Source organism: Astyanax mexicanus, chromosome 5 (assembly GCF_023375975.1).
Source record: "Astyanax mexicanus isolate ESR-SI-001 chromosome 5, AstMex3_surface, whole genome shotgun sequence".
NCBI lineage: Eukaryota > Metazoa > Chordata > Actinopteri > Characiformes > Acestrorhamphidae > Astyanax > Astyanax mexicanus.
In genome coordinates, this window is record NC_064412.1 from 13,912,488 (window position 1) to 13,934,360 (window position 21,873).

General features: G+C 38.3%; 1 protein-coding gene across 3 annotated transcripts in view; it reads right to left on the reverse strand.

The window, feature by feature from the left end:
- Window positions 1–10,405: 10,405 nt before the first annotated feature.
- The window catches only part of chchd6b (coiled-coil-helix-coiled-coil-helix domain containing 6b), a 53,207-nt gene continuing 41,739 nt past the window's right edge, over window positions 10,406–21,873 (reverse strand). For all 3 annotated transcript variants that reach the window (XM_007253306.4, XM_007253305.4, XM_007253307.4), the window contains one exon: window positions 10,406–10,809. In XM_007253306.4, the coding sequence (XP_007253368.3) occupies window positions 10,786–10,809 (24 nt within the window). In that variant the 3' untranslated portion in view covers window positions 10,406–10,785. The remainder of the gene's footprint in view (window positions 10,810–21,873) is intronic.

A 21,873-nucleotide genomic window follows, 5' to 3' on the forward strand; every position in this document is an offset into this window, starting at 1 on the left:
TTGTTGCATGGTCCACTTTTATTTCAGCTTCAGTTTTTGGACAGATGGTCTTCCATTTTTTGTGCCATATTTACTATTTTTTTATGACGTTCTTTCTATTGTTCAGGGTCAATAAAAAGAGTTCAATAATGAAATATGTCCACAATTTAGGCACACAAGTGTACCTCTGTTCTTGTATTGTTTGATTTTTTTTCTTATAATAATACAAGTACTTGTCCTTGCACAAAAGATATTGTGATCGCAGTGGGCGCTAGTCTCCACTGACCCGTAAAGCAAGATGTGGCCTCAGATTCTGAAACATTCAGAAACAACCCTGCTGACATCTTTGCTGGAAATGTATAGATCAGCTCCAGCTGTTTCCAATACTGAGGGTTGTATGTACATTCTCCACATCGGAATCCTTTGAGGCCAGGCCGAACGACTGGGCCGAGTTTATTTGGAGGACGACTCAATAGTCACGACTCTTCAAACCAACAACACGGGGAGATGGTGCGAGAGGCTGCAGGCGTCAGCATGTGTGAAACGAATTTCCGCAGCACTTTTAAATCACTGCTCGACACTCTTTCACAATCACACACGCACACATGCACACACAGCTGCGGCAATTTTTTCGCAATGGGAGATCAATAAAGCGCATTGAGGAAAAGCGAGATCCCATTTTTTGACCCGTTACCTTCCAGCTGTCTTCACCAATCAGACACACCGCTGTTACCATGACAACAGCTATGCAGAGGCCGACTCTTCATGTTTGTATGTTTCTTCATAAAAAAGTGAGTGTGTATTAGAGAGGCAGAGACGGCGGGAAAAAAGATGAACATCCGAAGCTTCATCAATATGTAGCATGTGCTACAAGACTTCTACATTAAAATTTATTTCAGCGCCTGTGATCTTCATAAATCAATTGCTAACGGTAAATGAGCGTCATTAACCTACTATGGCACCATAGCGCAATCAGTTACAGTGCAGTTAGTAAGTAATTGAGCGGTGACACAGTTTCCCTCGTCGAGGCTCTGTACTCCGGCATATTGGATTTTCAGATGAAACAACAACTAGGAATGAAGTGCAGAGTGTCGGCTTTAATTTGGGGCTATTTTCAATCATTTCAGGTGAACTGGGTAGAAATTTAAAGCCTTTTTATACACAACTCTCTCATTTAAAAGAACCAAAAGTAATCAGGCAATTGGCTGCTCACTTCTGCTCACTTTGCGGTCAGCTGTACTGTTGCATAATGAGTTCATTCACAGGAGAGCTAACAAAAGGTCTAGAGCTGAGACTGCATGTTATGAGCCAAAAAAGTGTCAGTGTCAATAAAGAAATTCATAATAATGATGAAAACACCAGAATGAATGAATTAGAGAATAAACACTAGCTATTATGATCTATTATGATAACATAATTGTTTCTCTATTCATTGTCCATCTTATCAGCTCCACTGAGCATACTGGAGCATACTGTGGTTCTGTATATTTTACAGACTGTAGTCCTGTATCTGTTTCTCTGTAGACTTTATAACACTTTATAACACTATATGACAATGAAATGGTGGTTCTGTGTTAATGCGTGTTGTTCTGGTACGAGTGGATCAGACACAGCCGTGCTGCTGAAGTTTTTAAACACTGTGTCCACTCACTGCCACTCACCCTATCAGACACTCCTACCTAGCTGTTACATATAACAGGTGTAGTAACAAGTAGGTGGACAGAATGTTTCATGGGCTTGATCAGTGTACACTCTAGTAAGCCAAAATGGTATGACTGACAAATGTACCAAATGGCACTGATTATCTTTTAACAATAACACTTGCAGACTTCCCAAGGCTCCGGGAAGTTGCGCGAGTCTATCGCAGATCTGCAATGGCTCCCTGATACCCGCAAGTTATTTAAAAGTCAGGTTCTGATTGGTCTCTTGTCTGCAAAGAGTCTGTGAGTCAGCCAATCAGTTTTACATGTGGCCGGGCAGTGTTTTTTTCCTCATGGACAGGATGCGTTCAGGAGCATCATGGCTCCTATCAAAAAAAAATTCATCTCTGACTACTCTAAAGTATACCCATGTCTGGTTAAAGTAAAAAACAATGAAAGTCTTGCCCGCTGTACAGTTTTAAAGTTAGTAATACTGATTTTATCATTGTTCACCGGCGACTAAATGATAGAAAAAAGCATTTTGAGGTCAGTTATTGACTATATATACTGCATATATTGTGTCCAAGTCCATGTCCGGGGGTACCTCCCTAAAAAATCTTTTTTTCATTTTTGCAACTTGGGATGTCTGCACTTGTCAAGAAAAACTGGTAACGCTGCCGCAAACTGTGGGTTCCTGTAGTTTACATGTTAGATAGGAAAATGGTCTGGTGTGAAGACCTAAGCCTAGATCTTTCTGGAGAGATCACTGGCCAATCAGAGCATCTCTGCAACAGCACAGTTTATAATGTTCTTCCAATTAGAGATGTTGAGTAACTGCATACAATGACAGCGTGTTTGGCACCAAAGGCTACTTGATGTTGCGAGGGAAATGAAGGCTATTCTTTGTGGGCCAAACTGAAAAAAGGACTACTGAAGCACATCACAGAAATGTTTAATGAAGTTCTGTTGAGGCTGTGTAGCTGGAGAGGAGAACAGAAACACTAGGAAAAATAGGGCTTGGTAGAATGGGGGGATGTGCTAGAAAAACAAATCTGATCTGCGGTGGTTCCACTGTGGATCTACTGGTAAGAAGTCTTGTTAAAAGAAACCAGATGCCCAAATGTCAAGGGCTTGGTACATTAGTAAGAAGCTACAACACACTAGTTAATGCAGCAATAACAAACATGACAGCCTACATATAAGAGACGAGGCTGTCAAACTAATATTTTCAATTGGAATTAAAAAAATTAAATGGCCTTCATCTTGCAAAACAATGATGAATGCAAAAACGTTGCTAAAACTACTATTCATTTTTCAGCACAAAAAGCAAAATCAGACTGCACACCAAAAGGCATTCATAAACCAATCATAGAGACTCAGGGCTCAGGGTTCTTATGGTTCCCTCAAATGCAAGAGAATACCATGCTTAAGCAGACCCCCAGTAAAACAGATAAATAACTGATCAGACTAGTGATTTATCAGTCTACTCATGCTTTAGTAGTGATCAGTAACACTGAGATAAACACCTGATCAGCACAGTGATCTATCAGTCTACTCATGCTTTAGTAGAGCTTAGTAACACTGAGATTAATAACTGATCAGCACAGTGATTTATTAGTCTACTCATGCTTTAGTAGAGCTTAGTAACACTGAGATTAATAACTGATCAGCTCAGTGATTTATCAGCCTATTCATGCTTTAGTAGAGCTTAGTAACACTGAGATTAATAACTGATCAGCGCAGTGATTTATCAGTCTACTCATGCTTTAGTAGAGCTTAGTAACACTGAGATTAATAACTGATCAGCACAGTGATTTATTAGTCTACTCATGCTTTAGTAGAGCTTAGTAACACTGAGATTAATAACTGATCAGCTCAGTGATTTATCAGCCTATTCATGCTTTAGTAGAGCTTAGTAACACTGAGATTAATAACTGATCAACGCAGTGATTTATCAGTCTACTCATGCTTCAGTAGAGATCAGTAACACTGAGATAAATAACTGATCAGCATCACAGTGATTTATCAGTCTGCTCATGCTTTAGTAGAGCTTAGTAACACTAAGATACATATCTGGTCAGTGCAGTGATTTATCAGTCTACTCGTGCTTTAGTAGAGCTTAGTAACACTGAGATTAATACCTGATCAGCACAGTGATTTATCAGTCTACTCATGCTTTAGTAGAGCTTACTAACACTGAGATTAATAACTGATCAGCACAGTGATTTATCAGTCTACTCATGCTTTAGGAAGCATGCTTTAGTGTTTGTAAAGAAGGGATTTCTAACAGCCATGAATTGTGTTTCTTTAAAGGACTGTGTGCCAATTTATCTGTAAAAAAAGTAGGTGTTCTCTGCTGCAGTGCTGTGAGCCAATCAGAGGTGATATATTTACATGTATGTATATTATATGAGTAAAAGCCCAAAAACTATTTTTTATTCAGAGACTAGTAATTCAGTGATCTGAAGCAGGGCTACATAAAACATTTTTTTCACAAAAAAAACATGGAATTGATTCATACTAGAGACCACAACTAGACTGTTTAAAATTAATATAAAAACAATGGAGTCAGACCTTTAAGGATTGCTTGTTTGAATCCCCCTGGATCATGCTGCCTGCCATCAGCAGCCGGAGTCTGAGAGAGAGCACAATTCAGCATGCTCTCTTTAGGTGGGTAGATGGCACTCTCTCTCCCCCACATCACTCCTAGTGTGATGTTGGTCAGCACAGGCATTAGCTGTTAGCTGGTGTGTCAAAGCTGGGTTGCAGCGCTTTCCTCACTGTGAGTTGAAAAAGAGCTGTTGTCTGACTTCACAGTCGGAGGAGGCATGTGTTAGTCCTCTCCCTTCAATTAAAAGTGATAGGGGGAGTCCTAATGAGTGGGTGTGGCCATTGGCCTTCCAAACAAAGAAGAAAATGGAATGACATTTTGAATAAAGTATTAAGAAGAAAGAATGGCAGTCTCTTGTTCTGTCTGTAAGGAGCTGCAGCCGGTCTGTGGTCCAGGTTTGTCAGGCTGTGAAGCTGCCGCCGTGTGTCCCCTGTAACACATCAACAGGGAGAAGATGGAGGTGGCACAAGCAGGTCCCAAGGGCAAATTATTCCCATTTACGTGAGCGAGACATATAATCCTCCATACCAAAGCAGTGCTTATTGAGGTCAAAACACAGCTCAGAGGAACTCTCAGCTCTGCGCTCTCCAGCACAAAGACAGCCCGAGCTTCCCAAACAGCAGGAGGAGAGCCAGGAGAGAAAGCAGCATTTAATAAAAGGAATCGGTGACGGAGAGAGCACTGCACTTCGGAGGCTAAAGGTTATCGCACTTCCTCTGAACCCCACTACCGATGAGACACACAGACACACACACACACATACACACACTGCAGTTACCATGGCAACGTTACCTGAACAATGGCAAGGGATGTCAAAACTTGTAAGAGCTACCTGAGTGTTCTACACCGATGCTTAAAGAGAGAGAAAAACACAACTCAGAAATAGAAAAATAGAGAGAGAGAGCACATGTGAGAGAGAGAGAGAGAAAGTTAATAATGTTTCAGGGTTACCGCAGAACAGACCTTTGCGAGTTCATTAAGGATTTCCAGAGATAATTTGCTTTGGAGATGAGCTGTGAAAGGACATCAGCAGCTCACAAGAGAGTCGCACATGTCAAAATCTCATGAAAGAGAGAGCGTGTGCCTCCGAGTGTGTGCGTGTGTGTGTGTGTGCACGTGTGTGTGTAGGTGTAGGTGTGTCGCAGTGCTCCTATTAAAGAGAAATAATTGCACTCATTGATAAATCAAGAGCTTCTATCGTCATATTCGTCACATTTTCATCTCATTAAAACAGACAATTGGTATCTATTTCTCCTGTAGGCTAATGTGATGGTGTTCTGTGCATGTGTAAAGTATTCCAATAAAGAAGAAAAAAAAACCCAATGATGTATTAAGTTTGCTTCGTAAAACAATTTGTATTTGTTTCTATTTAATTATTTTTAAATAATGGATCCACCAGATCTACATTAAGCATATACTCTAAAGTAGATGTGATGTTATATATTAGTATATGTGAGAAATCCTGATGACATGAAAATACATATAATATAATATAAATTATTAAAATATCTAAATTTATGTACTTTTTTATTGTAATTTATCTGATTTTCATTTAAACAATACTGGTAACACTTTCCATTTAGAGGAATATCAATTAACAGTAGCCGTGGCAGTAATAAAATTGTTAAATAGTTAAATGTGTAAATTACTTAATTACCTAATTGACACTAATAAGGACATTCTTAAACCTATCTAAACTGCATTGCTCGAGAATATAATAATTAAAATAATAATTAATTGAGATATAAAACATTTTGTAATGATTAACAATGTCTTAGCTAGTGTCCATTAATAATTAGTTGAGACATTCTATAGAAAGTGCTGTTAATCAATGTACCCTTACTGTGAATTGTTATTACAATATTTAGAGACAACATAAGAGGTAATATAACCAAACAAATAAATATGAAGAAATTAAGTTTTCACACATTTATTACTACTTAAAATGTGTAAAACTAGATTATAGGTATATCACATCAGCTGATTAGAGAAGGTTTTGGAGAAGCCTTTTTTATTTAAAAGGTCAGATATTTAGTTTATAGATATAAATCAACTGTTGGGAAAATATGAACAAACTGCCCATGAGCTGAACTTTCTCAATGATAAATGCAGATAGAGATAGACTTCTGAGTTGCCTAAAGGTAATTTTGTGAAAAATGTCGCATTATTGCATGTTGTGCATAAAGGCTGCGACCAAAATAGATTCATACTCCCTCATTAGTATTGCTTTTTGTAGGTGTCAACTTGCTTCTTGTACTAATTAGCAGTAAAAACATTAACCTGTTAACGCATGTGAGTAATCTGGAAACTTTAGCAAAAAAAGGCTCAAGTCTCAGCCTACTAAAATTGACCAATGGACACTAAGGACATTAATAAAGACACATGTTAGAATCTTGTCAATCTTTATCAGAGCGAGAGATGAGAGTAAATAGTTTACAGCTGCAGCACTGTTTCTGCAGTGCTTTTGGAAAGCAGCAGTACAGCCTGAGGGGTTTTGATTCGTATGATAAAATAAAATAAAATAAAAAATCCAATGCACAATTATACCTTTTCTCCCTTCTACAATACATGAAGGAACCAGAGTTAACTTGTTAATCATGATTTTAATCATTACTATTATTGTGATTAATACAATTATTTTTAACTAATATGAGTGCAATTTCATTCATTACAAATCTGTCATTGCTTCTTTTATTTACATTTAAACATTCAATATTAAAATCTTAAGTCTTAAGAAAAAGAGAAAGTGTGAATAATAATAATGTTGAATCACAGAATAATGACACCACTAGTTCAAACTAGCGTTAACACATGAAATTATTTTGGAACGCATTATTATTTTTTTATGCTCCACCAAGTTTGACCTCAACTTTCGCCGTAATCTGGTCTTCGCCTCTCAATCTGACGCAGTTTATTCTGATATATTAGCCAGATAATATACTGCTATGAACAAATGCTGTCTCTGCTGCTCCATGTTGTTTACACTGCACGCAGTGAGTGCTGCACGTCCCATTGAAAACACTGTAATTAAAAGCGCAGCATCAAATTTTCAGCATTCTGTGTTAAAGCAGCTTCAGACTGTACAGATATGCGCACTGGAACACAGAATCTTCTCGCTATATTTGATTTCTTTTTACCGCACAAGACAGCTCTGACCAATCAGAGGAGACAATCTGCTCACATGGTTTATTGGTGCACATTTTAGTGCGTTTAGGTTTGTGTCTGTGTGAAACCAAACCAAACAGAAGGAAAATATGCTCCAACTACAGAACTCATCCGAACTGATCCGGACCATAGAAACCAAGACGTGCACCAACAATTTGTCCTCTTTTGAACTCCGGTATGTCACCCATAATGTTGTGTGCATTGCAATATTTTGAGCAAAACTGTGCTCTTACCCTGCTAATTAAACCTTCACACTCTGCTCTTACTGGTGCAATGTGCAATTAATGAAGATTGGCCACCAGGCTGCTCCAATTTAGCCATGAAACCTCCCACACTAAAATGACAGGTGTTCAGTTTCATTGTCCAACCCCTGTACAAGTATATACTAATATTTTAATTGACACCACTAATATAAATATAATTGCGTTTTACATTACTAATATTCATTCTTTTATTTACATTATAAAAACTTGCTTCTTAAGAAGAACAAGTGTGATTCATCGCAGTTAATCACAGAATACTGTTGTAATTAATCACTAGTAAAAACACGAACTAATAAATGAATTCGGCCAGTTCATGATTCTGCATCAGCATTCACCAGTCGCAAAAAACTAGGCAGAAGATTTGTGCTGGGAGCTGCAGACACGAGCATAGCGTTCAGACGACTGCAGGAGCTGAGAAAAAGAAAACAAACACTGGGCTCCACATTTAATTCAGCGTCCATGACTGCAGTAGCCTGCAGTTAGCAGTCAGTGTTTTGCTATTTGATGAGCGGCAGTAAACTGATTGCTATTTTAAATGCATCTCTTCAGAGAGTCTGGTGTTCAGGGGCTCAGCGGCTGCTGTTAGCGTAACATCCATTGCCGAATAACAAGACGTTAGCAGTTCACTTTGTTATGTATATTTAGCAGATGTATTGACTTATGATCTTTACTAACATCGCTCTCTGAATCGCTTTGGAATTCCATTTGATGATTTAAACACTAAGGCTGTGATATACCTAATTACACCTCATTAGTATTCTATCATATAGGGAGAGACTTTTTACTTTATCAAGTAGTGAATTCAGACACTTTATCATCTTCATCAACATCAACACACGAAAGCGGCTGAGCCGTGTTTAAAGATCTGTACAGACAGAGAGTATATGCTAAAAGTATTGTGCTATTCATGGAATCAGAAACTAAGATTTCTAAAAACTTATACTGGAAATAATATATAGTATATAGAAATCTGGTCTAGTATATAGTAATATATTGATAAAAAATATATAATTATTATATCTATGACATGCTATTGGCAAGAATATAGCCAATATTCATTTTGGACCAACCATTAGCATTTTTTTTTTCAAATAGTTGCCGAAACAAAGCCATTGGACAGCTGAACATGCTTGAAGAAGAAAACTAACTGACGTTGTGTTACATGAGCTACCAGCACTGAAAAGCACAGCTCTGAGTGGTGGTGGAGATAAATAGGTTAATCCAAACACACATTGCTATAAGGCAATTGTCGCTTCTGGGACTCTTGAGTGTGGATGTAGTGCATTTTATTTACTGGGTGAATCAGATTGTTTTAAAAGTGCAGTAGAAAATCCATAAAAACAAAATGAAACAAAATGAAATAATGTGTAAAAACCTGTAAGCGTGTGTAAGGTTTAGAAAAGAACCAAAATAAAAAAGTTTAAAATATGTTAGACATTTTTTTAGTTGAAACAAATATTTTACAAACGTTATTAAAATAGACAACAAGCAGAAGTGATGTTTATTTGATGGTTTAAATGCCTAAAATTAAAAGATGCAGATTATAATTTAATCGGTTCTGAAACTTTAAATATACAATGACATGTCAAAAGTCTTGGGAAAGCAGTATGAAAAATGAATTAAGAAGTGTTACCTCAGGGGATGGCTTGAGAACTCTCACACATGTGTAAGTTCTGAGGCGTTATCTTGTGAGTGGGGCTGAACAGTAGCCAGCGTGCTCATAGCACAACCCGACCCATAAACTGTCTGTTTTCGGGCTGTTTGAATGAGCAAAATATGATGAGAATTATGTTAATTAACACTGAAACACTGAAGCATAGAATTATTATTTAATTAAAATGATTTTTAAGAACAGCTACACACAATGCTGCAAGTCAAACGTGGAGGAGTTCACGTGCGCCCAGAGCTATGTGATAACATTTTTCATTATAGTTTAATTTTATTGAGATTTTATTTTTTCTCCTACAGTTCAGTAAGTTTTAATTCGTTTTTAGAGTGGGCTTGCTAGTTTTTATTAGTTTTCACACATCTCATCAGAGAGATCAATCTAAGAAACAAACGAGAGAAAGAGAGAGAGAGAGAGAGAGATTTGCGTGTTCTGGTGTATGAGATACTCACAGGTAAATGTTCTCACACACTGTATCTCCTGTTTCTCTTTAACTCCTCGCGCTCATATTGTAATCCCATACATAATTCTGCAGTTTCTCAGTGTTTTCTGTCGTATTTTGCGGCTAGCGCGAGCGCTTTACACAAGAACTAACGCCACTGATCGCGAGGTGGCGCGCGCTGCCGCTGTTGTGCCGAATCCGACTCCCCACTGAATCCGACTCCCGCTTGCAAAGAGAATCGGCACAACACCGCCCGCTGTGAAACTCCGGGAGTGAAAACAGCGCTTATAAATAAGCCCTACCCGACCCGGCCCGAGGAATGTGGTGGGAAATCTCGGGTCAGGTCGGGTTCGGGCAGAGAATCTAAGCTCTACTACAGATCAGTGCAGCATTTGTAAGCTTTCATTGGACATGGCAAAAGTCATGTGATATGACACTAGTTCATCCGCCTTGACTTTTGTCATGTCAGTAGGTCATGATGCACTGAAGAATTTTACTCCATGTGTGCATGTGTGTGTATACCCAAGTGTGTGTGTGTGTGTGTGTGAGTGTTTCAGTGTGTGTATAGGACAGAAAGCGAGAGAATCATTAAAATGCAGCCTTTTGCTAAAGGACAGAGGTTGAGTGCTCACAATGAAGTGAGTGGTAGTGCAGATGTTTTATTGTGAGAGATGTGCCACTGCCGAGCCAAGTACATCACAGCAAATCAACATCATCTGCAAACACACACACACACACACACACACACACACACACACAAAATCCCCAGCAAACATACAACCCCTCCTCCTGCTGTCACTCTCAGACCGAAGAGGGCATTTTCTTTTCATACACACACACACACACGCACAGCACCTCTAAATGCACATACATGGAAATGGAAGCATGTGCGGAAACACTCACGCACACAGTGTTTTTCTCTCTCTCTTTCACACACTGAAAGTGGTTCTGTGGAATTCAAGCTGTGGTTTATGCCGCCCATCTTCTCCTCACGCTCATCTTCAAAGTCGTCATCCTCCTCATCCATGGTTGACCATTGTGTTCTGCACACAGGAAGAAACCAAAACATCCACCAGTGAATACATACATTATGCTCATTCTTTGCTAAAGGCTCATTCTCAAGTGTCTTTACATCAAACACAGCTTTTAGTTTATTCTACACACAGAACACTACTAGGGCTTGGTATTCTAAAGACATGACATCCTAATATTACAATAAAGCACAATTCTACAACTGTTTTAAGGTACATTTTTGAGGTCCAAACAAGAAAAACAGCCTGAGGGATGCCTCAGAGACACTTAGGCTATGTTCTAGGGCTGTACAAAGCATCATGACACAAGGCATTGTGATGGGAAAATGTGACAATGTGCATTGTGGAAACAGACAATACCACATTCTGTTTATTATGAAATCTTGCATGAAATCTCGGTTGTGTTGTTTGAACACCAAAGCTTAGAATCCCACTAGTGTTGACTGGAGAACAAGGAGACATAAGCTAAGAGATTGTGCATGCATTGCGTCATACATACATTTTAGAATAAAACCAATAACAATAACCAATAACTGCTTTTTGACATCAGTTACTTTTTTATCTTTTTATTTCTATTTTCTCCCCAATTTACATGGCCAATTACCCATCCCACTTATTAGGACTCTCTCCATCACTAGTGATGCCCCAACACCAGGAGGGTGAAGACTAGCACATGCCTCCTCTGACACATATGAAGTTAGCCACTGCCTCTTTTTAAACTGTTGCTGATGCAACTGCCGAGTAGCTGTTCTAGATGTTTAGTAGTGGTTCTGATACATCAGCTCACAGACGCCTTGTGCTGATCGACATCACCCTTTGGAGTGATGAGGGGAAAGAGCGCCATTTACCCACCCAGAGAGAGCAAGGCCAATTGTGCTCTCTCAGGGCTCTGGCAGCTGATGGCAAACTACATGAACAGGATTCGAACCGGTGAACTCCTGATCATAGTGGCAGTGCCTTAGTCCGCTGAACCACTTGGAGCCCCTATATTAGTCGCTTTTTTATCAAGCCAATTAGCAGCCCGATTTTTTAAAGCTGTTCATCAATTTTTTGTTGACACCTCATAAAGGAGTTTCATATGTAGCTGTCATTTCTTTTGCTTTGTGGGAGCTTAGGGAGCCTAGGGAGTTGGGGTTTGCACTGAAATGGTGGGGGGATTGTTTCTCAAACCAAATCAGTTAAAATCAGATCTAATCATGTCACAAATGTACCTGCATGGGTTGGTGTGGTTACAAGGCCAGCTATCCTTTGGACTATCCTTTGGCACTCTTCTTGGAGCCCTGTGCTTCCGTCACTGTATTTGAGGAGGTCAATTTTTGTTGCATTGTTAGTGATGCAAAAGATATGTGTTTTTTTTGTCTGTCCAGACTATCAAAAATCAATCTGATCTCAATATGCAAAAAAATCAGAATCAGATTGGCAGTCTGAACATATCTTCCATCATACATCGAGAGCTGATGTTTAGAAAGCCTAAAGAGTCCCAATTCACATCAGCAGGAAATTGTGGCCACCAGTTAGCTATTAGTTTAGCTATTTTAGGATATAATGTATGATGAAAAGCATTTTCCAATGCAGTGATTTTATGAAAGAGAGTGTTTTATTGGAGATCTGTCAGCATTAATGCTTTTGTTGCCCAGGGAACCCGAGGAAGAATAAAGAAGTGGATGACGCAAGGCAGCACTAGCTGCAATGCAGAAGGAAGATGCTAGAAAGCTGCTAGAAACTGTATTTTTTTCCAAAGCTCCTCCTACCGCAAGGTCCATGTATTCAAAGGGCAGGGGGTGGTTCCTACTCTACTGGCTAGAGTGCTCCTTTAAAGGAGCATTACGTGAGAATCACATAAAAAGATTTGACGTGGATAATGCCGTTGGTGATTTAGTGACGGGGATGCACTGAGATGTGTAATACAATAATATTGTAGTAATTTCCGTCCTTGACCACTCAAAAAAATATGGTTTGAGTGACTGAATCATCAAGACATGTTGTTTTCCTGTTCTCACCAATATTAACTGCTTACCACTTAAGATGAGATCATCCAGGATGGATGTTAATGCATGTTAGGGGTGAACAGAGCCAGTATTTCTTGCTCCTGGGTTCCACCTACAGTCTGTCTTTGTTAAAGGTATAATAATACAAAGTATTTCAGCATGAAAGCACGTATTTGTAATGAGCGACAGGATCCGGAATCATTAATACATCTCTGCCATTTGTATCAAACCAAACCATGTGAAAATCTGTTAAGAATTTATAGAATTGTGATTATTATAGGTGTATTAAAAACCTTCAGTGTAAATTAATGCACTGGGGTCACATGGTTGACTCCTCCAATATGGCAGCCAGCTGCTACGCCAGTAGGCAGGCTATGTGGCATCTATGTATATATGTCTATGGTCATGATCAGTACAGTGATAGCGGCAGCCAGTGATTAGCTAACGCTATGGGTTGTAAACAGTGGCTTTTATAATCTTTTTGTGCACTTTTTTAAGTTATTAATGCCTCATTTTTAAATGTTAGGGCTCTCGACATTCTACCAATGAGGTGTGGAGCTACTTTGAGCCTGAATAATCGTGTAAAAGTGATTTATTGGGGCAAAATATGCCCCAAAGCATCCGTTGTCAAGAGTGCTGGGCAAAAAGCACTAAATTATTGGATCTCGGAAAGCTGCAGGAGAGCGGAGGTGGGCTATTCAACAAAGGTTCGTACTCTTTATCATGTTTTACTACAGCAAAAGTCCACTTGGAGAACACTGGAGTTCTCCTTTAAGCTGTTATTTTAAGGTAAAAATGCTACATAACGCTTTTTTAAAACACTTAGAGCTGCAAAACATTAAGGTAGTGCTTTCAGGTGGTGCAGCTGTCAAAGTGCAAGCAAAAAGACAGTATAAAATATTCAACACCTACTGTATATGTGAAAATATTAAATTACAACGCATCAGATCAAAATCAGAGGAAGGTGAAAATAATAGTGTTTCAGCAAAGACAATTCAACTAGCACAGGGCTGCTCAGTCCAGGTCCTGGAGGTTTACCACCCAGGAGAATAGTGATCAGATGGCCCTTCATTACCTGGCATGTTAGATAAACGCTGAAGCTGAACTCTGCAGGGTGGTGGATCATCAGAACCAAACCTCTACACCTCTGCCCTAGTGCATATGACTTAATTTAATAGGTCAATAGAATATAGATAAGCTCATGAACATGGTGGGAACAATACTGCTAATGTAGCAGCTGTGCTTAAAATCATGCACAGCTTTATTTTTAGACACAGATGTTCAAAAAATGTGGTACAGCAGAGAAAATATCAAAGTCAAAGCAAAAGACATAAATCAATTCAATCTTATCTCAGTTATTTGATCCTTCACTCAAGCCTCTTTTATGCCTTGATGTACAAGAAGCGTCTTTAAACACGTTTGATGTTCTCTCAAGCAGCTTCTTAAGGAGCTTCTTGAGCTGTGCTTCCATATGCTTTTTTTCAGTTCCAATGTATATGCGAAACACTTTTCAGCAAAAGCGTTTGGATAAAAATATGAAAAGCACATTCAATCAGGTATTTTAATTTTTGCCTGGTAGCTTTAATTCTCCAATCTGCCATTAAAATAGACAATGTGAAAGGAGGAGAAATTGGACAGCATTAATATGATGTCAAGTATATTTAGGGTTCCAGCAGCTGATGGCAAGCTGTATGACTGGGATTCGAATAAGCAATCTCCCGATCATAGTGGCAGCGCTTGAGACTGCTGGACCACTCAGCGCCCAGATCAGACCAATTGATTAGTCTAAATTGACTATAAATATCAGTGAGCCTTAGTTGCTCACGGCCCTGTCACTGGGTCAGCTATTGCCCTTTCTATCAGCACTTTAAGTAGGTACAGACCACTGAAAACCGTAAAAACCGTAAGAACATGTTTTAGACATGTTCTGACCTAGTCATCTAGAATATCACATATTGGCTCTAGTCAAAGTTGCTCAAATCCTCGTACTTGCCCATTTATTTTGCTCCAAACACATTAACTTAACGCAAACTATCAGTTAATTATTTCACATACAGTGCCAGTCAAACGTTTGGACACACCTTCTCATTCAGTGTTTTTCTTTTTTTCTTTCTTGAATGTATTTTCTGCATTAGATTAATATTTAAGACATAAAAAAACAATTAAAACTATATGGATTTTCCTCTACAATGGCCTAACCTAAACCTGATGAACTGTGATTTTTTTTATTTGGGATGAGCTGGAGTCCCACAGCGTGAAGGAAAGGCAGCAACTATTGTTCAGTACCTCCAGAAACTCCTTCAAGACGCTGAGAAAAATATTCCAGGTCACTCTCCTTATTAAGACACTGGGAAAATACCAAGAGTGTGCAGATCTGTCGTCAAAGATAAATGTGGCTACTTAGAAAAATCTTAAGTATAAAACATTTTCTGGTTCGTTTAACACGTTTTATTTACAACACTATTCTGCATGTGTTGCTGTATAGCTTCAAAATTAAATTTACAATGTTAAAAATAATAAAAAGAAAACACCCTGAATAAGAAGAGGCATATTCAACCTTTTGACTGGTGCCACTGGAGATACATTATTGTTATACACTTCACTATGCATCAGTACTTTTAATGTTGATATGAGTGAAGGAAGTTCTTGTGGACCCAAAATGACTCAACAAATTATAAAGCTGCTAATATGTTGAATCAGATGTTTTAGAAATTCGATATGAAAATATACAGTTTACCAGAAAACTGGTAAAATGGCTTGACCTTATGTAGATATAATTCTGATACTTAAGACAAAATGTGACCAGGCATTAACAGAGTCAAAATATATTGAAAATCACATTCTGAAAACATACAGTGTGCTTACCAAACTCTCAGCAAAAAATGGAATTTTGTGATCTATAGTGTTTATCCTTAGAAAATGTATTATATATTTTATATCCACCATCTGTAATATGTTTTTTAATTCTTCGGACAACCTATAGGAGCGGGAGAAGGAGAGAACGCAGTGGAACAGAGAAAGAGAAAGAGAGAGGGAATGAGTGGGTCAGGGAGATGGCCTCTTTATTAAAGCAGTAATAAAGTGAGGCAGCGCTTTGTCATCTTTAGTGTGACCATGCCGTGACCCTATGATAGATAGATCAGCGAGTTCATCAGATGCTACAGCCTGTGTGTGTGTGTGTGTGTGTGTGTGTGTGTGTGTGTGTGATTGTGTGTGTATTAGTTATTGCCTGTCTACAGGCTCCCTGTAGTATCGCCCCCGCTGTAATGTTGAAGGTGCATTATCAGTAAGCAGAGCCGCGATGGGATGTCATACATTCAGTGGGAGGGGTAATGATGCTGTGTTATACTGACACTGATCAAGCACTCCAATGGAGCGCACATGGCTGTGTGTGTGTGTGTGTGTTTATATGTGTTTTTGTAGGAGTGTGAGAAACAAGACAGCAACTGAAAGAGTGTATGCACACTGAGACAGAAAAAAAAAAATCAAACACGTGTGTGTGTGTGTGTGTGTGTGTGTGCGTTCTTTCTCAATCACTGCCAATTCGCCAGCTGCCCAGGTCACCTCTGTATGAGATTATTTTAATGGCTCTCCCTTCTCCATCAGTCTCTTTCTCCTTACCCCCCTCCATCCCTCATTCCTTCTCTGTTCTTCCACACTCATCTGCTGTGACAGATCGCTCTCACCACGGCAGACAGAAACGGCCTTAAGAAGAGCTGCAGGAAAAACATGCATGATCCTACATGGTGCCTACAGGGGATTTTTCTAGCCCATCTAAACCATGTTAATGGATATTTACAGCTATACCCCTTCAGCAGAAGAAGTGCACTAAAACACACTTCTGCTGTTGGGCTGGAAAGTTGTAAAAGTAAAGATTAGAGATGAATATAAAGTACCGTATGAATATTTTCTACCCTGGCCTCAAATTTTGTTGTACAAGTTATTGAGGTGTCCATAAAAATGATAGATTTTGCTCAACTCTGTAACACCTGACTGACTGCAATATTTTCAGTTTTTTTTTAAATAAATGCATAAAATAATGAAATATTAATGTAGTACTTATCATATACAGCTCTGGAAAAAAAATAAAGATTTGATTTTTCCAAATTAAAAACCTCTGGAATATAATCAAGAGGAAAATGGATGATCACACAGCCATCAAACCAAGCTAAACTGCTTGGATTTTTAAAAGATCTAAAAGGTGTGTGTAAGACTGGTGGAGGAGAACATGCCAAGATGCATGAAAACTGTGAATAAAAACCAGGATTATTCCACGAAATATTGATTTCTAAACTCTTAAAACGTTATGGATATAAACTTGTTTTCTATGCATTAATTAAGGTCTGAAAACGTTTCAGCCATTTCTCATGTTCTGCAAAAAAAAAGCTCTAAATGACAATATTTTTATTTGGAATTTGGGAGAAATCATGCCTGTAGTTTATAGAATAGAACAATGTGGTTTATTTTACTCAAACATTTACCTATAAACAGCAAAATAAAAAGAAAAACTGATTCAGGAACTGAAGTGGTCTCTTAATTTTTTTCCAGAGCTGTATGTACTCACTTGACCTTTCCAAAAATATTACTTAACTCTTATTTTTCTGTTTTTTAAAATGTCACAATATGGTGAGACCCATAATAGCAGTAACTGTATTAAAATTTATATTTAAAAAAATAATAAAATGTTATAAGTTTTACATGACTAAAACTCAATGTAATCTAAACCCTTTGTTTATACACGTTACAAGTTATACTACTCAGAAATGTACCTGATGACGAAAAAAAAATAGGAAATTAATCAAATTTAAGATAAATCATGGTTGGACCACATTGCATTTTGTATGGCCACAGACATTTTCTCTGAATGGTCATTAAAAAAATATATAAAACTTCACATGAATGTATGTATACACAATACACATACAAAATTCTTAATGTTTGAACAATTGCAAAACGATACTCTTATTTTTTACAATTTAAAATTGGCCTTAAATGTCAGTGACTCCTTGATTTCTGAAAACACAAAAAAGCAGGTGTCCCAATACTGCTGTCCATGGAGTGCAAACTGATTTGATAGGAAAACAAATGCTTTCTCAAGGTTTTTACAGGACAAATTTATAATAAATAAAATATTTTATCAACAATTTAGATGCAAAGTGCTGAAAACAAAAGAGAAAAATAAGAGAAGAGAAACCGGGTATATAAAAGAATAGAATAGAACAGAATAATGACATAACCACTACATGTGTTGCACACATAGGAGTTTGACCTCTGCCTGTAACACACACAGACACACACACTATGGGGACAGTGAGCTCATGTGCCTGGGGAGCAGTCGGGGGTTAGGTACCGACCTCGCTCAAGGGCGCTCCAGTCACGTCCTGTTGATTTAACAACGTGAACCGGCAACCTTCCAGGCCAAGGCTGCCCCATTAAATATTAAATTAATGTGAATAAAATGAGAAATATAAAGATATTAATTTTAAAATTACAAGGTATTAAAAGGTATTGGGTATTAAAATGGCATTGAGTTTAAATGTGCAAGCAGTTTAAAATGCTGTATATACAGGGAGATCTAGCCAGGTTGAAAGACAGCCTTTGCTGTGTTATAAATAAATTTCCTCAAATTAACAATGGAGAAAAATCTATATTCGACCATGTACAATCAAAATTATTCCATTATTCTTGGAAATTCTTGTGCAAAACAAACCAACGAAACAAAAAACATCCATCATGTCGCATGTTGTGTCTGAGCTTCCCTGATGCGTGCTTTGATTTGGCTCCAAAACTATGTGGTTCATTTTCACTGTGACTATTTTAAAAATTGTAAATCATACACAGTCATCAAAATGATTAAAATGATTAAAACAAGCTGATTATCACTGTGTTTATAATACAGTGGATAATTAATACCCCAAACCAGACTGTTATCAAAATGTGAGTGTAGCATAACAACAGCATGTCATAGAGACAAACCACTGAACCTAGCCCCAGTCAATAATAACTGAAGATCTCTTGCTTTCTCTTTCCCATTCCTTCTTTCTTTCTGTCCATCTCTCTCCATGAAAAGTTCAGCCTCTGGTCATTAGGATCTGTCTGCGAGATGGTGTGTGGTCTTTATTCAGCGACGACAGCCATTAAAGCCACTTTTGTTGAAGCTCCACGCTCAGACCTCAGATTGAGACTTTAAGAGGAGCTGACGTGAGATTCAATAGCACTCAGCATACAAACAGGATTGCCGCCCAGAGAAATCAGCAGAGAATGAGGGGCTGTGAAAAAGCCTTTACACATGGATAAAGGAATAAGAGTGTATTGTGGACACTGGAGGACAGGTACACTCCTAAAAATGAAGGTACTTCAAAAGGTTCTTTGAGTGGTGCCACAAAAGAACCACTTTCACTTTCTTGCTCCTGAGCTCCCCTATAGGAAAGAAGTGTAATTTGCAGTTTAAGACAACCCCTAACGGAGACACTTATATACACCGCCTGGCCAAAAAAAAAAGTCACAAACCGCAGCAGGCATTCGCTGTGGCATTGTTTTGAAAAGCTGCTGCAATGTCAAAAGATTTATTTCAATACAGTGTTGCATTATTTTTCCACCAAGATCTTGCAGCATTGAAGATGGTAAAGTCTGACTGCTGCACAAAGTCTTCTCCAGCACATCCCAAAGATTCTTAATGAGGTTAAGATCTGGACTCTGTGGTGAACAATCCATGTGTGAAAATGATGATTTCGTGCTCCCTGAATCACTCTTTCACAATTCCAGCCCAACGAATCCTGCCATTGTCATCTAGCAATACGCCCGTGTTCATCAGGTAAGAGAAAATCCATTGATGGTCTATATTCAGTATATTCAGGTAGTCAGCTGACCTCATTCTTTTAGCACATACTGTTGCTGAACTGCAGGAACACCAGATCATTAACTTAGTTAAATCCAGGTGGTGCCTTTTTTTTTGGCCAGTCAGTGTATATTTCTGAGCAAGCTGAAATAAGAAAGTGAAAGAAGCATATAGACTCGTGAGCATTGTCCTATCTGCTTTACCAAAGTTCTGACTTGTTAGCACAGTTCAGTTAGTTAGCAGTTAGAGTTACAGTTTTAAAACAATAAAAGGAATGAAAGGTTTGTTATTTATTTATGTTTATGCATTATTAAATGTGCAGGTGTGGGAATGGTCTATATTCATTTTTACATTCAGCAGAGCAAAAAAAAATATTTTGAATCTGTTTTTTTGTAAAAGTAAAAATGATACATAGTACAGCTTTAAAGGCATTTACATGCATTTCTGGACAAGCTGGGAATGTAAGAAGCTTGTAAACTTGCATTGCAAATTGTAGTTACCAGTGTGTAGAGCCCATAGTAGCAATGATAAAGACAGAGGAGACCTTAATTACAGTCATTGTACGGTCATGTTTAGTTTTGAAACTTCAGCTTGCGGAGTCTTACAACAGTAGGGTAGATAAGATTTTTGGAAGTTGCCCTGAAATTAATGAAATTATAGTTTGCGAAAAAGTACAAAATATTTGAAATGGGTGCAAGCCTGCATGATCCACATGGATCCACATTATAAGCAGAGAAGAAGCAGAGAATTTCTTCCTGCTCAACACATCACATCACATCTGTGAATAGACAGACTAAAAGGCATTAAAATGTATTCTAGGTGATCTGATCAAAAATGACTTCCAAAACTCAGCTGTTCACACCTGAAATTTTAAATGTGTCTCCTGTGACCTCTTGTAATCAGACTTCTCACATCAATTATGCTGAAGGAGAGACTAGTTCCGGAAGAATGCGTCTGTTTTTTTTGTGTGGAGTGTCTCTCTGTAACTATGTTATTATGGATAGTATTTATTATGTTTCAGTAGTGATGTGGTTAACGTAGGCGGTGTTTTGCTGTCAGGATGCATAAAGATGCTTTAAATGTTTAAACTACAACAATAATGTGTTCATATACGCCTCTGACCACCTCTGAATGTGGTTCGAGTGATTGGATTACTACAGTATGTACTTACCAAATAAAGCTGCTGAGGGCTCTGTTTCTCAAGGATTTTTATCAAATCCTGCTGATAACAATTTGCAGCATGGTACATACACCAGTGAACTCGAGCTGATCTTTGAGTTTTGCATATTTACCATAAATACGAGTAAATCTGTCACACTGTTCAGCCCTTCGCTCGTTTTGGTTCAGTTTTACTCCCGTTTTATTGGTTGCCTCATTAAAAATGACACATGATAACGGGAGCTTTACAGCTGGAGTTGAAAATTTTTTAACTTGATGGAGTGGAAACTGTGTAACTGGTAACTGTGTGTGTTTGAATTATTGGTGTATTTAGGTGCTGACAGTAGCTTCAGCCATTATATACCACCCAAGCAAAAGCCTGCTCTTACTATTCTCCTTATTACAGTCAGTGGAGCAATAAAATGATTTAAAACTGTTATTTTAAAGGAACAAATGCTACACGGTACAGCTTTAAAGGTCTAAAAAACCTCCACTCCAATTAAAAGGATCTTTAGATTCATATATATCTACCTCAAACATGGCTCTTTATGACACCAAATGTGGTTTTCCTGAGGCATTGCTCAAAAAAATCATTTATTTTGAAGAGTGCTGGATACCACCAGCAAACTACCGACCCAAGCACATGCAAGAAAATGTCATGAAAATGAAAAGAACTGGTCAGTTTGTTCCATACAGGCTTTCCCTCAGTACAGAGGAAGGCAAGGATAAGAAAATAGCAGTGAGAGAGGTTGTCAGGGGGAGGTTGGTTTAGAGGAGAGAAGATCAAAACAAGACAGACTCAAAGAATGACACAAAACAAAAGAAGGACAAAAAAGCAAGGGAAAACCCTTCATTTGCTTGACATTTCTCTTTGGTCCTGCTGCCTAAATTATCAGACGAAAAGCCAGCGGCATCCTGTGTAAGCAGGATTACAGCAGCTGAGTTCAGAGAGTGGAAAGGTGCAATGAGATACCCTTAAGACAAGGCAGGCATAGGAAAGGATGGTGTCCACGAGAAGATAATACAGTGAGATAATGTCACAGGCGGTGTGGTTCTCGTGGACAGTCTTAACATTTCCGCAGCTTAGGAAGA